Genomic DNA, 15985 nt, shown 5'->3' with positions numbered 1-15985 from the left:
TCCTCCTGCATCAATTGCTGAGAAGATTAATTAAATATGAACACTTTGGACTTATCCAGTACCAGCACGGAAGACAAAATATTTGACAAATCCTTATATCTAACCTGTTCCTCCTTCCGAATATTACAGATGGCATCTACACAAGACCCAAGGTATGGCCAGAAGGAAACATCAGATCAGAACTTCGATTACATGTTCAAACTGCTCATCATCGGAAACAGCAGTGTTGGGAAAACCTCATTTTTGTTCCGATACGCTGACGATTCTTTTACATCAGCTTTCGTAAGCACTGTTGGGATCGATTTCAAAGTAAAAACTGTTTTCAAAAACGAGAAAAGAATTAAACTACAGATATGGGTAAGCAAAATTATGCCCCTCCCTTTTAGAGACTTCTACTAGTAATGGTTGAGGACAGATTATGTTTTTTAAAAAAACCAGATTAGAGTGACTCATGATCCAGGTTGATTTGTGATCCTCCCTTTAAAAAAAAAATCAAGTCAGATTAGCTCGTGATCTTTCTTACCTATGGCTTCACTCCTTCACTTCTGTCATCTTCTGGCAATACTACTTAGATAGTTTGTGTTCTAATGGACTGATGGTTTTGCCTTTTAGCAAGGAGTTGGTCTAGATCTGAAGTGGAAATTCACAGCACTGGTTATTACCTCTAAAGCCCTATACAGCATAGGTCCAGACTATCTAAAAGTCCTTATCTCCTGATATGATCCTGCCCATTTCTTGTGACCTTTGAGAGAGGGATTTGTTTACTGAGGACATGAGAAGAAGTCTGCTTGGTGGCTGTTCCTAGTCTGTGGAACTCCTTTCTAAAAGAGACTTGGTTGCTCCTCTATTCTCTCTTTTCATTGGAAGGCAAGACTTTCCTACCTAAACAGGCCTTCAACCTTATTTGATTGGGGAAGAGGGGCATGTAATAGATGTGCTGTTTTTAGGCAAAGAATGCTGAAGCTGCAGATCAATAGCAACTTGAAGACTGTATAAATCTCATCTGGGTCTTGATCAGGAGTGGGCTTCGTGTGGCCTCTTGACCCTGAAGCCCACCACTGATCCCCCAAAGCTTCCAAACTCCCAAATTGTTTTTAAAAATGGGGCAATTGGGGAGTTATTTTTTCCTGACAATCATGCAGAAAGTTCCCCAGTTGTGTGAAAACACATGAAAATACCCCTGCCCCCTCACCAAGTAGTACCCTTCAGAGCCCTGCATTATCCCCAAATACTTCTATTTTCCACTTCATTCCCTCACAAAATTGCAAAAGGAAGTGATATGATGTCACTTCCCATCACGATTTTGAGAGGGATTGCAGTCACTTCTGGGTGCCATTTTGTGAAGGACCATAGAGGAGATGCAGTGGCTTAGTGGTTAGTTGCCAATTCTGATTATTGGAAGATCAGAAAGTTGGCAGTTTGAGGCCCAAGTGCTGCATGATGGGGTGAGCTCCTGTCACTAGTCCCAGCTTCTGCCAACCTAGCAGTTTGAAAGCATGCAAATGCAAGTACATAGATAGGTACCACTTCTCAGTGGCAAGGTAATAACATTCGGTGCAGTCATGCTGGCCATATGACCATAAGAACAATCCTCAGACAATGCTGGCTGTTCGGCTTAGAAATGGAATGAGCACCGCCCACTACAGCTGGTTATGACTAGATATTCATGTCAAGGGACTACCTTTACCTTTTTTTACCTTTACAGAGGAGATTGGAGGGATTTTAGCTTGGTTTTGCAGCGGGGGGGGGGGGGGGGGGAAGGAAGCCAACATGAAGTATGGAAGGAATTGGGCGCTGAAACTCACACAGTTGCCCATCCCTCATTTCAATCAAGTGTGGTTGGTTTTCACAGTAGAAACAAAATGAGAACCACAGTTTTGAAGAAAAAATAAGTCTCTCCAAATTCTAAAAAGCATTTAGCTGGTATAATGGAACACTCAGTTGTATGCAGAAAATTATATCAATGTATGCATGTATACAATGTATGTATATGTATATCATATGCACATAGGAATGTATCCATCAGTGGACATTTATTTATTTAATATTAGAATCCAGTAAAAGGTGGGACTTCCCTTTTCCCACTGCACCCTCCCAAAACTCAGCTCTAGATTGCTGGAAAACTCCCAGAGCTGGTTTTCTAGGACTGCTTTGGTTGGGAGAGACCAGAAGACAGTTTCATGATGTATGTCAGTATCTCATGGGGTTTAGTTCCCAGACACACACAAAAAGATATGCGGTGCCAAAGCTATTTGTCAATCAGTCGCTTCACAAAAATATCCAAATATCAGTGCTAAATATGCTGGGTATTTGCTGTAATAAATGAAATATAATGTAATGCAGTGCTAAAGGGCCATTGATTGATCACACACCCACACCACAAAAAACCACTATTATGTTAAAGCAGTAAAATATTTTGTATTGTAAAAGAAAGAAAACATTGCCCAAAGCAGCAATGGAAAGTGCACAGCTAATGAAAGCAAAGCTAAAGAAAGCTAAACATCCTCAGTAGCCCTTTTCAACAGTGGACTTGAATTTTGTAATAAAGATAGATTTGATTTGTGTACATGCAACTGCATTTCATCCATGTTCAATGATGTGCTTCTGTGCTTTTGGATATGGTTTTGTTGGTACTGATTTCTGCCTGTAATACAAGGTGAACTGTGTAGTGAAGGAAGTACATTGTGCATTTACTAGCCTTGGATATGAGGTTGGAATAGTGATGGGTGTCTCCAAAACGGCAGGTAGTCCTAGGGATCAGTCAGAATATTTGGGCAGGGCTACGTCTTCTCACAAAGTACAGAAGGATATCATTGACCCTGTGGATCCATTTCATGCATCTCTTCCACATTGCAGAAATAAAGCAGTCTGACATCACTTTAATTATTATGGTTCCATCCTGTGGAATCCTGGGATTAGTTGTTTGGTATTCAGCTGAGTCTGTTGGAGAGATTTGGTGCCTCACCAAATTACAAATCCCAGGATTCTGTAGGATACAGTCATAGCAGTTAAAGTGGTGTCAAACTGCTTTATTTCTGAAGAGTGGACACACTCATGGCTTTGATGGTGGCATGGTTGCTTCAGAGACCAGTTCCTGATTTCCTCCCCTGAACTCAAGTCATTCATCATCCTCTGTTTCATCACAGGTCTCCTCTAATAACAGCAGGTTCAAGTTCTGGATTCTGACAGTTTTTATCGTTACTTACATTTAGATGTAATGTTAAACATCAGTTTATAGTTAAGCTATAAGTGTTAACTATTAATCATTAACTATAATGTAATAGCTTATAGATAAACTATATTAACTTATTAATATAATATTAATATACTATTACTACCTTACATATTAACGCCAGGAGATTCACATGATCTGTTGCCCACACACTGGATGAGAAAAGGGCAGAAGGAAGTGTGTGAGATAATGGCAGCTTGTTCCTGCAGGGATGAACTAAAGTTTAGCCGTCTGACTAGGAGAGTGGTAGCTTCTTTTTTGTTAATTAACTTCAGTTTTGCACCATTACATCTGGATCCCAAATTGTAGATAACCTTAACTATGACTTGTTTGCAGAAAACCAGCTTTATAGCCCATGTTTTAAAGTTGGCTTGTTTCAACAAACCATACTTAAGACTAACCACAGTTTGTCCTGGTTTGAATATCACAATACACTCTGTCTAAAGAGGATAGTTTGTTAAAACAAACCATTTTTTAGATTAATCTCAGTTTGTGCAGTGCACTGTGGCTAAGCAAAAACAGAAGCAAAAGCTGATCTCCTCCTTGCAGCCATTATGGAGAGGAGAGAGGAAAGGAAGCACACAACCCAAACTGTTAATGCAATTTGTTTCCACAATAATAAACCATAGATAATCACTACATCTGAATTAATATGTAGGCTGTTCTTTGATCCTATAAAATCATCAACATCTCTCATGCCTTTTTAATTTCCTTCCTCTGGAAATTCTATTTGACATAATGTCAACAGGCAAGATTGGTTTGATAATATATTGCACGCTGTGTTACATTGAGACAAGCAACATCCTTAAAAATTGTGGGGAAGCATGCTAGTGCTTGTTGATGACTCCTCATTATCACTTTGTAATACAGTCGTGAATTGCCTTTCTTTCCTAAAGTAGAATTTACATCTACTTTATTGTGAATAGACTTGAGAATATATCAAGACTGAATTGATCAAGACTTTTCTTGTAAAGGCAACAAAAATAGATACAAGGCATTGTATTTTATTCAACTACATTTACAGAAAACTTCTAGCAGAGTGCTTTTCCCAATTATTTTCCTTGCTGACTGCAAATGTGTTATACAGCAAAATATATACTACCAGCCCTGCCCAGTCCTGCACATCCCTGTCACAATTCCTGAAGCTCCCACCATATTTTTGAAGTTAAACATCTACACTGTAAAGACTTTCCTGTTTCAGTAGGCTACCTACACAACGTAGAATGCTGGAAGTTCGAAGGTTTACATCACACAGGGAACGTACCCAAAGAATCTGGGATATTTTAGAAATTATTTAGAGTCTTTATAGCATCTGAAAATTTCCCCAAAAGTAGGCATACAAGGCAGTTCATAACTATCTATACTGTAAAGTATATTTTGGTCTGTTAGTTATACTATACAAATCCAAATGCTTAGTCAGAGATTCATCAAGTTTGATATGTTATCTAAAGGGACCAAAATGAAGACATCTAATCCATCAGCTACTTCACATACCTCCCAAACACTTTAAATCTGTGCATGTTTTACTCTGCATTTATAATCCAATGTTCAACAAATCTGATATCTATACTTAGGTTGACATCCCAAACATTTTTATGCAAGTTCAGGATCAACAGCCAAATGTTGCTCTTTTTTAAAAGAAAGAAAGAAAGAAGGGGGAACCCTGCTTTTTGTGGTCAATTTTGCTTTATTTGAAACAGACTGCTAAAGCATATAAAAACTACCACTCACACTTTTGTTTCATGCAAATCATGAGTAAAATTGCCAACATTAGTGACAGCAATAGTGAGTAAGTTTCCTCATATTAAGTGAAAGAAGACTATAAAACATAAAACAAGATTGACTATTAAAACAGAAATAACAAGCCCAGTTTAAAACACAATTTAAAAACAACAACAGCATGCAACTCCATACTGCTCTCTGTTTAGCACCTGGGCAACTGCCAGTGACTGCCTGATTGAAAATGACTTTACCTTCTAGCAGGACAAAAATGAAGAGGCTGTGATACTATGGAGTTGTATTTGGAAATGTTATTTGATTTATTGGTTGCATGTTGTAGATTAAGGAGTTGTTGGGAGAGATTGCGACTGGAAAGTAGGAGTGAATGCTGATGGGTAGAGTGTTTGAGGAGATTTGCATAAGGCTGGTGAATGACAGTAGGGAATTCAGTTAGACAAGGGCTTCAAAGTTAGGGGCTCGACAGACGGGCAGCTCCATGCCGCCCCTTTTAGCCCCACATCATTACCGCAGCCACCAAATGGTGCAGCAACGATGTGCTCCCTCCTGGGAGCAAAAAGAAGCTGCCTAAAGCATCTTCCTGGAAGGGATGCGATTGGCGTGCGCGTGCTCCCCAATTGCATCACTTCCTGCCCGTGCCGTTTGGGTGCTGCGCGATGCTCGCACCATCATGGCACCGCCCATGTAGAGGGCAACAAGCCATGATGGCCTCATCTAGCCCTAGTTCACGATGAGGACGCCGCAAACTGCCCATCTGTACCAGGCTGTAGACTAGGTCTGGGGCAAAATAAGGGAGTTTGGGTTGAGGGTTTGGTATGATTAGCCTGAGTTATCTTGATAGGATTGTGTGAGAGAGGGTGTGTGATGTTTTAAATGTAATAGATAATTAATCTGTTATGTTATGTTTAACTTCTGTGAATAAAGAATTGTTTTTGTTTTTATACAGTTTTGGCCTCCAAAAATGCTATCTATCTGGGAGCTTGGATTCAGGGAAGGTGTCTGTGGTGGTCGCATCGGATATAGAGGGGTGATGTCTATTGAGGATAGTTCAGTAGTCACATAAATCCTCACATGTACCTTGAGGTCCTTTAGATGGTCCCCATAGTTGGTGTCACACAGTTGCAATAGGCCAAAGTCCTTACGTTGTGGCAGAAATGGGGATGAGGGAAAGCCTTTGTAACAAGGAGAAGGACAGGAGACAGACAGAAGAGGGTTGTCCTGGAAAGGAAGAGGCGGTGGAGCTGCAAAGGGAGAATTCTGACTGGAAACTACAAGGCCCAGCAATCCCTGGGGTGAGAGGAGAGAAGAGAAGACCCCGGGAGGCAGGCCCTACAAGGGAGGGGCTGGCAGATAAAAGGGAAAAGGGAGAGGCGCTCGAAGAGGAGGGCGTGGGCAGAAGAGAAGGTGGTGAGGCGGTTGCATGGAGGGAAAAGGTCAGCGTTTGGGCAAGCTGTCAGGCTTAGCCAAAAGGGGAGGACCATTCCAGCTAGAGGGGGAGGATTCAGAAGCTTTGAGACGCCCTGGAGAGGAGACTTTCCTGGGGGAGTTTGCCCATCCCCACTCTCCAACCCCAAGCTCTTCTGAGAGAGGCTGGGTTATTGTTCAAGTGGAGCATTCCGTTGGGACCTTGTTACTGGCCTGCCCAGGTGGAGGGCCAAAACCTCGAAGAAGACCTGTAAGACCTTACTGCCACTAAGGATTTGGGGTGAAGTAACCCAAGACCAGAATTCTGTGAAGTAACAGTGCCTTTGCTGGTGTTATTAGTTCTATTAAAGATACTCAGCATTATCTTTAAGTTGTTTGTCCGCCATGGATCCTGCTAAGAAGCCTGGAGTTGGGGGTGTGCCCTGTGGCCCTGCGACACCCTTATTCTTGGTAATGGCTAAGTCTTCATAGTTGGTCGGTTAAAGGGTAGAAACCCCATATTTGGCCACAGTGGTGGGGTTGCCTGAGAGGAACCCTCACAGCTGGTGGCATTGGAGGGGTTGCCTGAGTAGAAAAGCACACAGAGGCCTCTGTAACCTCTCTTGGTAGGGAGTTTTGATGAGAGAATGACCCAAAATAGATCCAATCATCTTCTGTACCAGAAAAAGTCAATTTATATGGGCTCAGGGACTGGTGCAGTAAAGCAATCTGTGTTAAAGTGGATCTGATTGTTGCAAAGCAATGTCTCCTTCTTCAGTGGTACTTGCAAGTAGGCAGAAAATCTGAAAAAAGATAGAAGTAGTTGTGGGTTGAAATTATGTGAAAGAGGTAAAAAAGAGGGGTGGGGGAGGAGGCTGTTTACACAGCCCAGATTTCCCTAGTTTGGTGGCCCTCCCCAGATGTGTCAGACTACAAAACTCCTCATATCCATTCAGCACAGTCATTGATCATGTTACTTAGGATGTTAAGATTTGCAGTTTGGTAGGCTGAGGAAGGCTGATACAGCAAATTCAGCTTTGAGCCAAGAGTGGTTTAGTTCCTAATTTTCCCCTTGGTTTGCTAAACAGCATCACTTCTTCAGAGGAAACTTGATGAAAACTTTCAAAATGGCTTCCTGCAAAAGTCTTGTCTTTGCACAATACATCACAGTCCTGACTGCTCTGTTTTGTAGTTCATTCATTTAGATTTAGTGCTTTTGCATTAAGTGATCTATGTTGCACTTAAGGCAGCTTGAGTAAAATGGTATGACAGCTACACCCTCGAGGCAACTAATGAAATAAGATATGAATCTTGGGAAAGCTGTTCCGGTGAGCAGATTTCAAATAAATGGAATAGGTTTCCCTTACATCATAACTTGCAATGACAGCTATATTATTATAAGTGTGTAGGAGAACTGTAACTGTAGGATTGCACTATACCCCATTCCACTTCGAACTGCCTTCTGAAATAATGTCCCTCTGCTATATGTTTAATTTTAAAATCATGTCCTAGGAATACTATGCAATAGTTTGCAATAGTATGAGCCAATAGGTGAAAGTGTATACAGTCTTCATAGCAGATTTAGTACAAGTACCTAATCTGTTTTCGTAGGGGCTGTGCAGAGTGGCCATTAAGGCTGGCCTGGGAGCAGAATCAGGGCATGGTGTCCATATGATGCATGCCCCGACTCTGCCCCATGGCGACATGACACCGCACGGTGCTCCGTATGGTGTGTGATATAATGGTGTTCCTCTAGCACTGCATTTACACAATGCAGTGCCAAAGGAGCATGTTAAAGCCGCGGCTCTGTGGCTATTGCATCCTTTCTAGGGCGCAAAAAGGAGCCGCATGCAGTTGCCATGGCCCTGATCTAGCACGGCTGGAGGTGGCTGCAGGCCACCCCTTAGGGGCGGTCTGCGCCACCTCTTACTAATTATGGTACTGTTGTACCAAAATCCAACTCAGTAGTGGTGGCTAGGAGATTCCAAATCAGTGAGCTGGTGAATCTGCTCAGAGTCTTACACTGAACTCCTATGGAAATATTCAGGATTTTAGCTCCCAAATAGCCTTAGTGCTGTGGGTGGTTACATCAAGTTTCAGGCTGAAACCTAGATTGGATTCACCAGATACTAAAATCATTCTCATGATGTTTCAAAAGGTAGTTGGAGGATTGGCCACATGAATGGTTCAAAACAAAAATGCCATATTCCCAGTTCTCTAGAAATGCCTAGTACTTCCATCAGTACTAGGCAAAGAGCTTGGAAAAGTAACTTTTCTGGACTACAACTCTTTGAATCTCTGAGATAACTTGTCCTCTTCTCTAAATTTTGTGATACAATTCTCATCTAAAAAAGACTTGCTGCAATGTGTATAAAAAGGTATATTTTAGGTGGGAAAATGATAATGAAAATGAAAATAATCTAAATTGAGGAATTTGCTATTAACTTGTAATGTTTTAAGGAATATAAGGGACTATGGTCTCCTCCTGTCATTATTGTATTATTACTGTCCTAGTATTTGTATTGAACAGTATTTTTTTTTTCTGCTAGGGGAAAGAGTTATTACTATGTAATGTTTTGGGAGTATATGGGACTATGGTCTCCTGCTGCTATAGTATTATTATTGTCCTTGTATTTGTATTGAACTGTATTTTTTGCTGCTAGGGAAAAGTTGATATTTGTTAGTTAGATTAACTATGCTAGAGTATATTTTAATTTATTATGTTGATACTGTGGATTTTGTTCATATATATATATATATATATATATATTCATTGCTTTAGACATTAGGTTTATGTTTTGTATTCTGGCTTATGTTTACTGTATGATTATTTTTTGTATCTAATGTTTTTGTTGTAATTCGCTTTGATTCCATGGGGAAAAGGTGGAATAGAAATATATTATTATTATTATTATTATTATTATTATTATTATTATATAACAACAGGAAGGTTCATGCATCAGAAGCTATATCTTGGTGTAAAAATGGGGAGGAATAGCCTTTTTTTTTTTTCTTTTGCTGGCTGGGGGATTGGGGGAGTTGTACTTTAAAAGACTAAATTTTCCATGCTCTGGCTACAGGTAGATGGGATAGTCTATTTCTGCTCTTGGTCAGTTTACCACATATTCATAAATCTGTTCTTTCCTGTTTCAACAGCAGTCTTTGAATACTTTCAACACTTCAAAATTCATATTATTTTCTGCAAGGCATGGCAGTGCTATAATGGCGGCATCCCGTCCACATGGGTGCCGCCATTATGACGTAAGTGACGTGCGTGTCTGCAAGTTGCCATGCGTCACTTACGTAATGAGTGTGCCAGTGGTGCACTCATTACGTCCACCCTGCGGCACTAAAAGAACCCGGTTTTTCCAGGTTCTTTTTCCTCCGGAGGGAAGCTACGCAGGCTATCTGTCTCGTGCCATTATCTTTTTGGCCTATTGTTTTGACCATGTCACCACACTTTTGGTATCTCTTCATTGGTTACCCATTCCTTCTAGGATTCAGTACAAACTTCTTGTTTTAACATTTAAAGCCCTTCACAACCTAGATTCCCCCATCTTTCAGTCCTTATATCTGTTTACTGGTCTGCTTGAGGTTTGCATTCTAGGAACTCTTGGCTACTTACCCAACCAAGGGTTTCCTCTTCCTTGGCTTGGCTTCACTCTCTGCTCTATATTCTTGGAATCGCCTCCCTGAACATTTGCAAACTGCTCCTTCCTTCACTTTTTTAAAATCTGAATTAAAAACTGTCTCATTTTCTAAAGTGTTTTGAGCTTTAGTTTAATGTTGTTTTATAATCTTGTATATTTGATTATATACAAATGATATAGCCAGTATGGTTTAGCGGTTTGAGCATTGGGTTAGGACACTGGAAGACCAGGGTTTGAATCCCAGCTTGACCATGGAAACCCACTGGGTAGCCTTGGGCAAGTGACAAGTCTCACTCTCTCAGCTTTAGGGGATCAAGCCTCTGAACAAATCTTGCCAAGAAAACCCTATGATAGGTTTGCCTTAGGGTAGCCATAATGCACACAACAACAAAAAATATTTCATTACATGTATTGATTAGTTTGTTTGATATTATATTGCATTTTTTGTATTTTACTGAGATAATATATTTTGTAATTATGTTGTATACGTTTATTTATTATTCTTTCCTTACTGCTCTGTGTGTATCTATGCATTTGGCAGGACTCACTCATTTCCAGGAATACTGTGTCCAGTTCTGGGCACCACAATTCAAAAAGGACATTGAGAAACTGGAGCATATCCAAAGGAGGGCGATCAAAATGGTGAAGGGTCTGGAAACCATGTCCTATGAGGAACGACTTAGAGAGCTGGGGATGTTTAGCCTGGAGAAGGAAAGGTTAAGGGGTGATATGATAGCCCTGTTTAAATACTTGAAGGGATGTCATATTGAGGAGGGAGCTAGCTTGTTTTCTGCTGCTCCAGAGACTAGGACCTGCAGCAGTGAATGCAAGCTACAGGAAAAGAGATTCCAGCTCAACATTAGGAAGAAGTTCCTGACAGTAAGAGCTGTTCAACAGTGGAACACACTCCTTCTTTGGAGTGTAGTGGAATCTCCCTCCTTGGAGTCTTTAAACAGAGGCTGGATGGCCATCTATCGGGGATGCTTTGATTTAGATTTCCTGCATGGCAGTGGGTTGGACTGGATGGCCCTTGCAGTCTCTTCCAACTCTATGATTCTATGACATTTATATCGTGTCATAGAATCATAGAGTTGGAAGAGACTGCAAGGGCCATCCAGTCCAACCCACTGCCATGCAGGAAATCTAAATCAAAGCATCCCCGACAGATAACAACAACAACAGCTGTTGAGGATCAGCTCTAAAATAACAGGAGCAAGGGAAGTGTAATGGAGTATTCAGGGAGAGGGAAGGGTGGTTGGACTGACTGGCTGGTTGGAAACATGGAAAGGAACACTGCCTACTAGAATGCATTTTTGCAAGACCCATTTGTTATGCTGTGCAATACATTGTTCAGCAATCCCAGTGTACATGGGAAAGCACAGAAAACTTGAGTTCCCTCAGCAGGGTTATTTTGCACTCTGTGCTTTCATAAGTCCCTATTCACTTTCTCACTGCAGTGCAAAATATATTGCAGTTGCTTTTGTCCCTTGATTTACATTTCTTTTCTAATACCAGCAGAAAATTCATCAACTTCTCTGGAGGGAGTTATTGAAATGATCAAAGGCACTGGGATGGGCTGGCTTTGATCCGTGAGCCATTTTAGGAATTGTAAACTCAGAGATTGGCTTGACACGTGGCTCCCATGTTTTTGGTATTTAATTTGAAGATATGGAGTACTCTTTTGGAAGTGCTGCTGTGTCTTTTTTTAAAATCCTTTTCCTCTGTAGAGACTCTCAGCTGTGGTAAATGAACAACTCTGTTTAAGCCAGTAAAGGTGTTGATACTTAAACAGGGCTACCAGTCTGCACGATGATACAGAGAACATTTTAAATGTCACCAAAAATGAAGCACCAAAAGAGAATATATTTTTAATCAGTAGGAGGAATCTGGAAGTAGAGAAAGATCAATTGCTACTGAAGCCCTTCTCAACATGCATGAGAATTTCTTCCCCCTTTCTACCCTTTGTCACAATAACACACAAGGGCCAGATTATCAATTGTTCAATTGGGTCACTGCTCCAGTCCCCTTTCTGGCTAGGGGCCCAATGCTGAAGGGTGAAAAAAACATAGCTTACTTTCTCTTCTTACTCCGTCACTTCCTGAACCACCAATATTTGTATCGAATCTACGGAGTTTAACACATGAGCGATGGGCCATTATTGTCCTGTCCCTGTCCCATCCTTCCCACTTGATCACGTGAATCATTTTCACATGTAAGTGCACTGAAAAGTGCTTTCAGCCATCAGCTGAAAGCTCTTTCTCCTGTCATTTGCAGTCTTTTCTATTAGCAGAAGAACCTGTTAATACCATGATGGCTGAAAGCACTTTTCAGTCCACTTTCATGTGAAAGTAATTTGTGCAATCACTTTCACTAGGGGTATGGATGGGTCGCAGATGGGATAAGGACAGGGGAGTGGTCCTGTCCCTATCCTGTCCCCCGTGTGAGAAACTCCTATGTTGCACCTTCAAACAAGAGCTCTACTTGGATACATTTCTTGATTCCATATGTGAGTGTTTTGATGGAGCAGGTTTGTGTGACAGAAATTCACCAGCATGTGAGGGCAGAGTCCAATGGCCACCAGACAGCAGGTGAGTCATTGTGTGATCCTTCATATGTTCACGTGTTCATGTAGTTAGCACTTGCCAGCTCCCTCCATACTTCCAATATCTTGCTATGGAGATCTTAGCAAATTCTTGGCAACCTGGAAGGGTAGAAAAAGAGAAAGCTTTGAGGCAGAGAGGTGAGAGGAATACACAAAGCCCCTGCATTGATCCAACTAGGACTAACTGCAAGCTTAGCTCTTTCCCTCCCAGCACTATGTCTTCTACCAGGTCAATTTGAAACTGAATTATGCTGCAGTGTGAAAAGTCTGGTGCCTAAATTTGCTTATTTTTCTCTTCCCTCCTCATTCCTTTTTCTTTTGTATCTCACTTCTTAGTCTGTAAGCCAAGCCATATATAAATGCAGTAAGTAAATAAGTAATAAATAAATGAAGCACAGAAGAGGATTTCCTATGGAGCCATGGCTTCCATTAGCAGGACTAGTGTGGTTTGTGCAAATTAAGCAATAGTGACAGATCCACCTGTTTTCCTCTTGGCAACTGCTCCTTGTCCCAGATGAGTAGGCAAATAGTTTTGCTAATTGGCAATCTTGTAGGATAGCCTTTTCCTCCCATGGCCTATTCCCCAATGTATCCCTCCACCGCCTCAAAATTGCTATTGGCATCTCAAGAGCCAGGGAAAAGTTGGGTGCAGTGCTTGTGGTTTCTCCTCGCTCGAGAATGAATACTTTGGGAAAGGACAGGAGGAAAGAGTCAAATGCCCTCTGAAAGAACACCACACTCCAGTATTCAAAGTGACCTAGTAAGCCTGCTAATTAACTAAGGAAAATCTGCAGGAGATCCTAATCACAGATCTCCCACATTTGTTTTAGTCCTGAATTAATTATATTTCAGCATTATTATTTTTTTTTGTTTTAAAAGTGTAATGGCTGGAGGACAAGGTGTCCTTTAAACTCTTTGGATTCTGACAGTATTTCATCATTATGTGAAAAGGTGCTGAACAGAAGGAGTTTTTTTAAAAAACAAAAAGCAAAAAGCATTAAGTCTAGTTAAACCATACCTGCTTGTCGTAACCTGCATCAATTACTGGGTGGAATTACTGGGGAAAATATAATGAGAAATGAACTGGCAGTGTGTTCCTATTTTTCTTTCTTTCTTAATAAGGAAAATATGAAGCTGATACATGTTTTGTAACCACAGCTTTGAGAATATGGTTAATTTCTCCCAGTGGTGAATTCTCTTCTCCAGTTTCCTTTCTGCCCAATTTGTGATAATTTTCAAAGAACCCTGTGAAATACCTGCTGTTGTTTTTCTCTCTTAATTATCGGGGGCATCGTTGCGTTGGCATGTTTACAAGTCTTCATAAAGGACAAGACACAAATTCAGAATTTACAGTGTATTCTGCAAAGAAAACAAATCTGCTTTAAGGTTTTTGCTGATCATGCTCTGAAATGAAAGGGTTCGCTCTCCATGCTGTCTTGAGAATTCTGGAATTTGTAGTTCAGAAAGCATTTCACTATGAACAAAAAAAATTGACCAGCCGTAGAGATGAGGAAAAATTCTTCCATGACTCAACTGTATGTTACATGGATGCATCTCAAAGCTTGGGGAGATGTACAGATTCAAGTCCTCCAAGGCTACTGAATAGTCATTTCTCTTTCTGGGAGACACTTCCAAATAATATTTTTGTCACTGGAGGAACTGTCCTATGTTTCGAACCAAAGGCACACTGAAGGCTTGGTGTAGGCTTCCCTCACCCCTGAAAACTGTTTAGGTGAGAGACTCTTGAGGTTACTCTTCAATAATTTTATCAATGACTTAGATGGTAGCATGAGGGAAATCCTTATCCAGTTTGCAGAGGATGTAAAACAGGGAGGGGTGGCTAAGACATTGTAAGACAGGAACAGAATTCAAAAGGACCTAGATAAACTAGAAAATTGGACAAAAATTAATAAATTGAAATTCAATAGTAAAAATTACAAAATTCTACATTTATTCCACAAAAACCAACCACACAGGAGGGATATATGGCTCATCAGTACTAGATGCAAAAAGGATGTTAGGATTATTGGTCATCATAAGTTCAGCATGAGCCAGCAGTGTGATGCTGCAGCAAATAAAGTTGAATGCCATTCTAGCCTGCATTAAAAGAATTATAGGCCCGGTACAGACCGTCACTTTGCAGTGGTCTGGAGCCGAAATCAGGGCTCGGGAGAGCTGAGCGTCCACATGCTACATGCACCATTTTGGGGGTGCACACGTCTACATGCCATGTGCACCAATGATGTGCCTTATGTGCCCTGTACAAATGGGGCAGCACACAAGAGACGTCACCGCATCGCTCCAGGGTGATAATGGTGCCTTGGCAGTAGTAAGGAAAGGAGCTGTGTTTTGCAGCTTCTTTTTGGGGCAGATCGTTGCTGAGCCTGTGCGGTTGCTGGGGCAGCGATTTGGGGGATCGCTTCTCATCTGTACAGCCCCATAGTTTCCACGTCAAGGGAAGTAATAGTCACATTATATTCTGTGTTGGTTAGGCCTCACCTTGAATACTGCATTCAGCTCTGGGCTGATATATAGGAAGGATATTGACAAGTTGGATCAGGTTCAGAGATGGGCAACCAGGATAATAAGAGGCATTGAGAACAAAATATATGAGGAAAGAAAGGTTGAAGGAGCTGGGCATGTTCATCTTAGCGAAGAACAAACTAAGGGTGACATGACTGCACTCTTCAAATATTTAAAGGGCTACCACAGAGAGGAGGGGGCAGGCCTGTTCTCGGCTGCTCCAGAGGGTCTCATGGTTTGAAGTTACAGGACAGTAAAATGATCTAATGGTTTTAAAGTTACAGGAGGGTGGATTTTAATTGAACATTAGAAGGAACTTCTTGATAGTAAGGGCATTTCATCAATAAAACCAATCACTTAAGAGGTGATAGAGTCTCCTTCTCTAGACATCCTCAAAAAGAAGCTGGACAGCTACTTGCTGGGGATGCTTTAGGTGAAGATCCTGCATTGAGCAGGGGGTTGGATCTGATAACCCATAAGTCCCCTTCTAACTATGATTCCATGTCTCTATAACTTCAAATTAGTATTAGTATTACTAATTAATACTAATTAATAACTTCACCATCATGAAAAGGGTTGAGGGTGTCCGCCCCCCTCTGCCCGACTCCCTTATATTATGTTCCATCTTCCAATTGGAAGTCTAAAGCCGATTGTCAACATAATTTATCTGCCAACTGTTTCGAATTAGGAATCTTAAGTGTGCATTAGGAAGAGTCGGTCAGCTGCTATTGAAATTAGCTTTATTGTATCTACCCATTGTGCATTATGATGAATACTGCATGGTGTGGTGTACTGTGTCTCGGGAGCCAAAGGGCTTTTTAGAAACTGAATACTAAC

At 41.1% G+C, this 15985-nt stretch overlaps 1 protein-coding gene across 2 annotated transcripts in view; it reads left to right on the top strand.

Moving 5' to 3' along the window:
• The window catches only part of LOC149324014 (ras-related protein Rab-3C), a 203302-nt gene that overhangs the window by 70162 nt on the left and 117155 nt on the right, over positions 1 to 15985 (top strand). For both annotated transcript variants that reach the window (XM_089495447.1, XM_089495439.1), the window contains exon 2: positions 130 to 357. In XM_089495447.1, coding sequence (XP_089351573.1) covers positions 130 to 357 — 228 coding nt within the window. The remainder of the gene's footprint in view (positions 1 to 129; positions 358 to 15985) is intronic.

The sequence above is a fragment of the Sceloporus occidentalis genome, unplaced genomic scaffold (assembly GCF_023333645.1).
Source record: "Sceloporus occidentalis isolate IW3139 unplaced genomic scaffold, rSceOcc1.0.p SCAF_1, whole genome shotgun sequence".
In the NCBI taxonomy this organism is placed as follows: domain Eukaryota; kingdom Metazoa; phylum Chordata; class Lepidosauria; order Squamata; family Phrynosomatidae; genus Sceloporus; species Sceloporus occidentalis.
The sequence above is the reverse complement of the archived record's forward strand: the minus strand, read 5'-3'. Positions and strand labels throughout refer to the sequence as shown.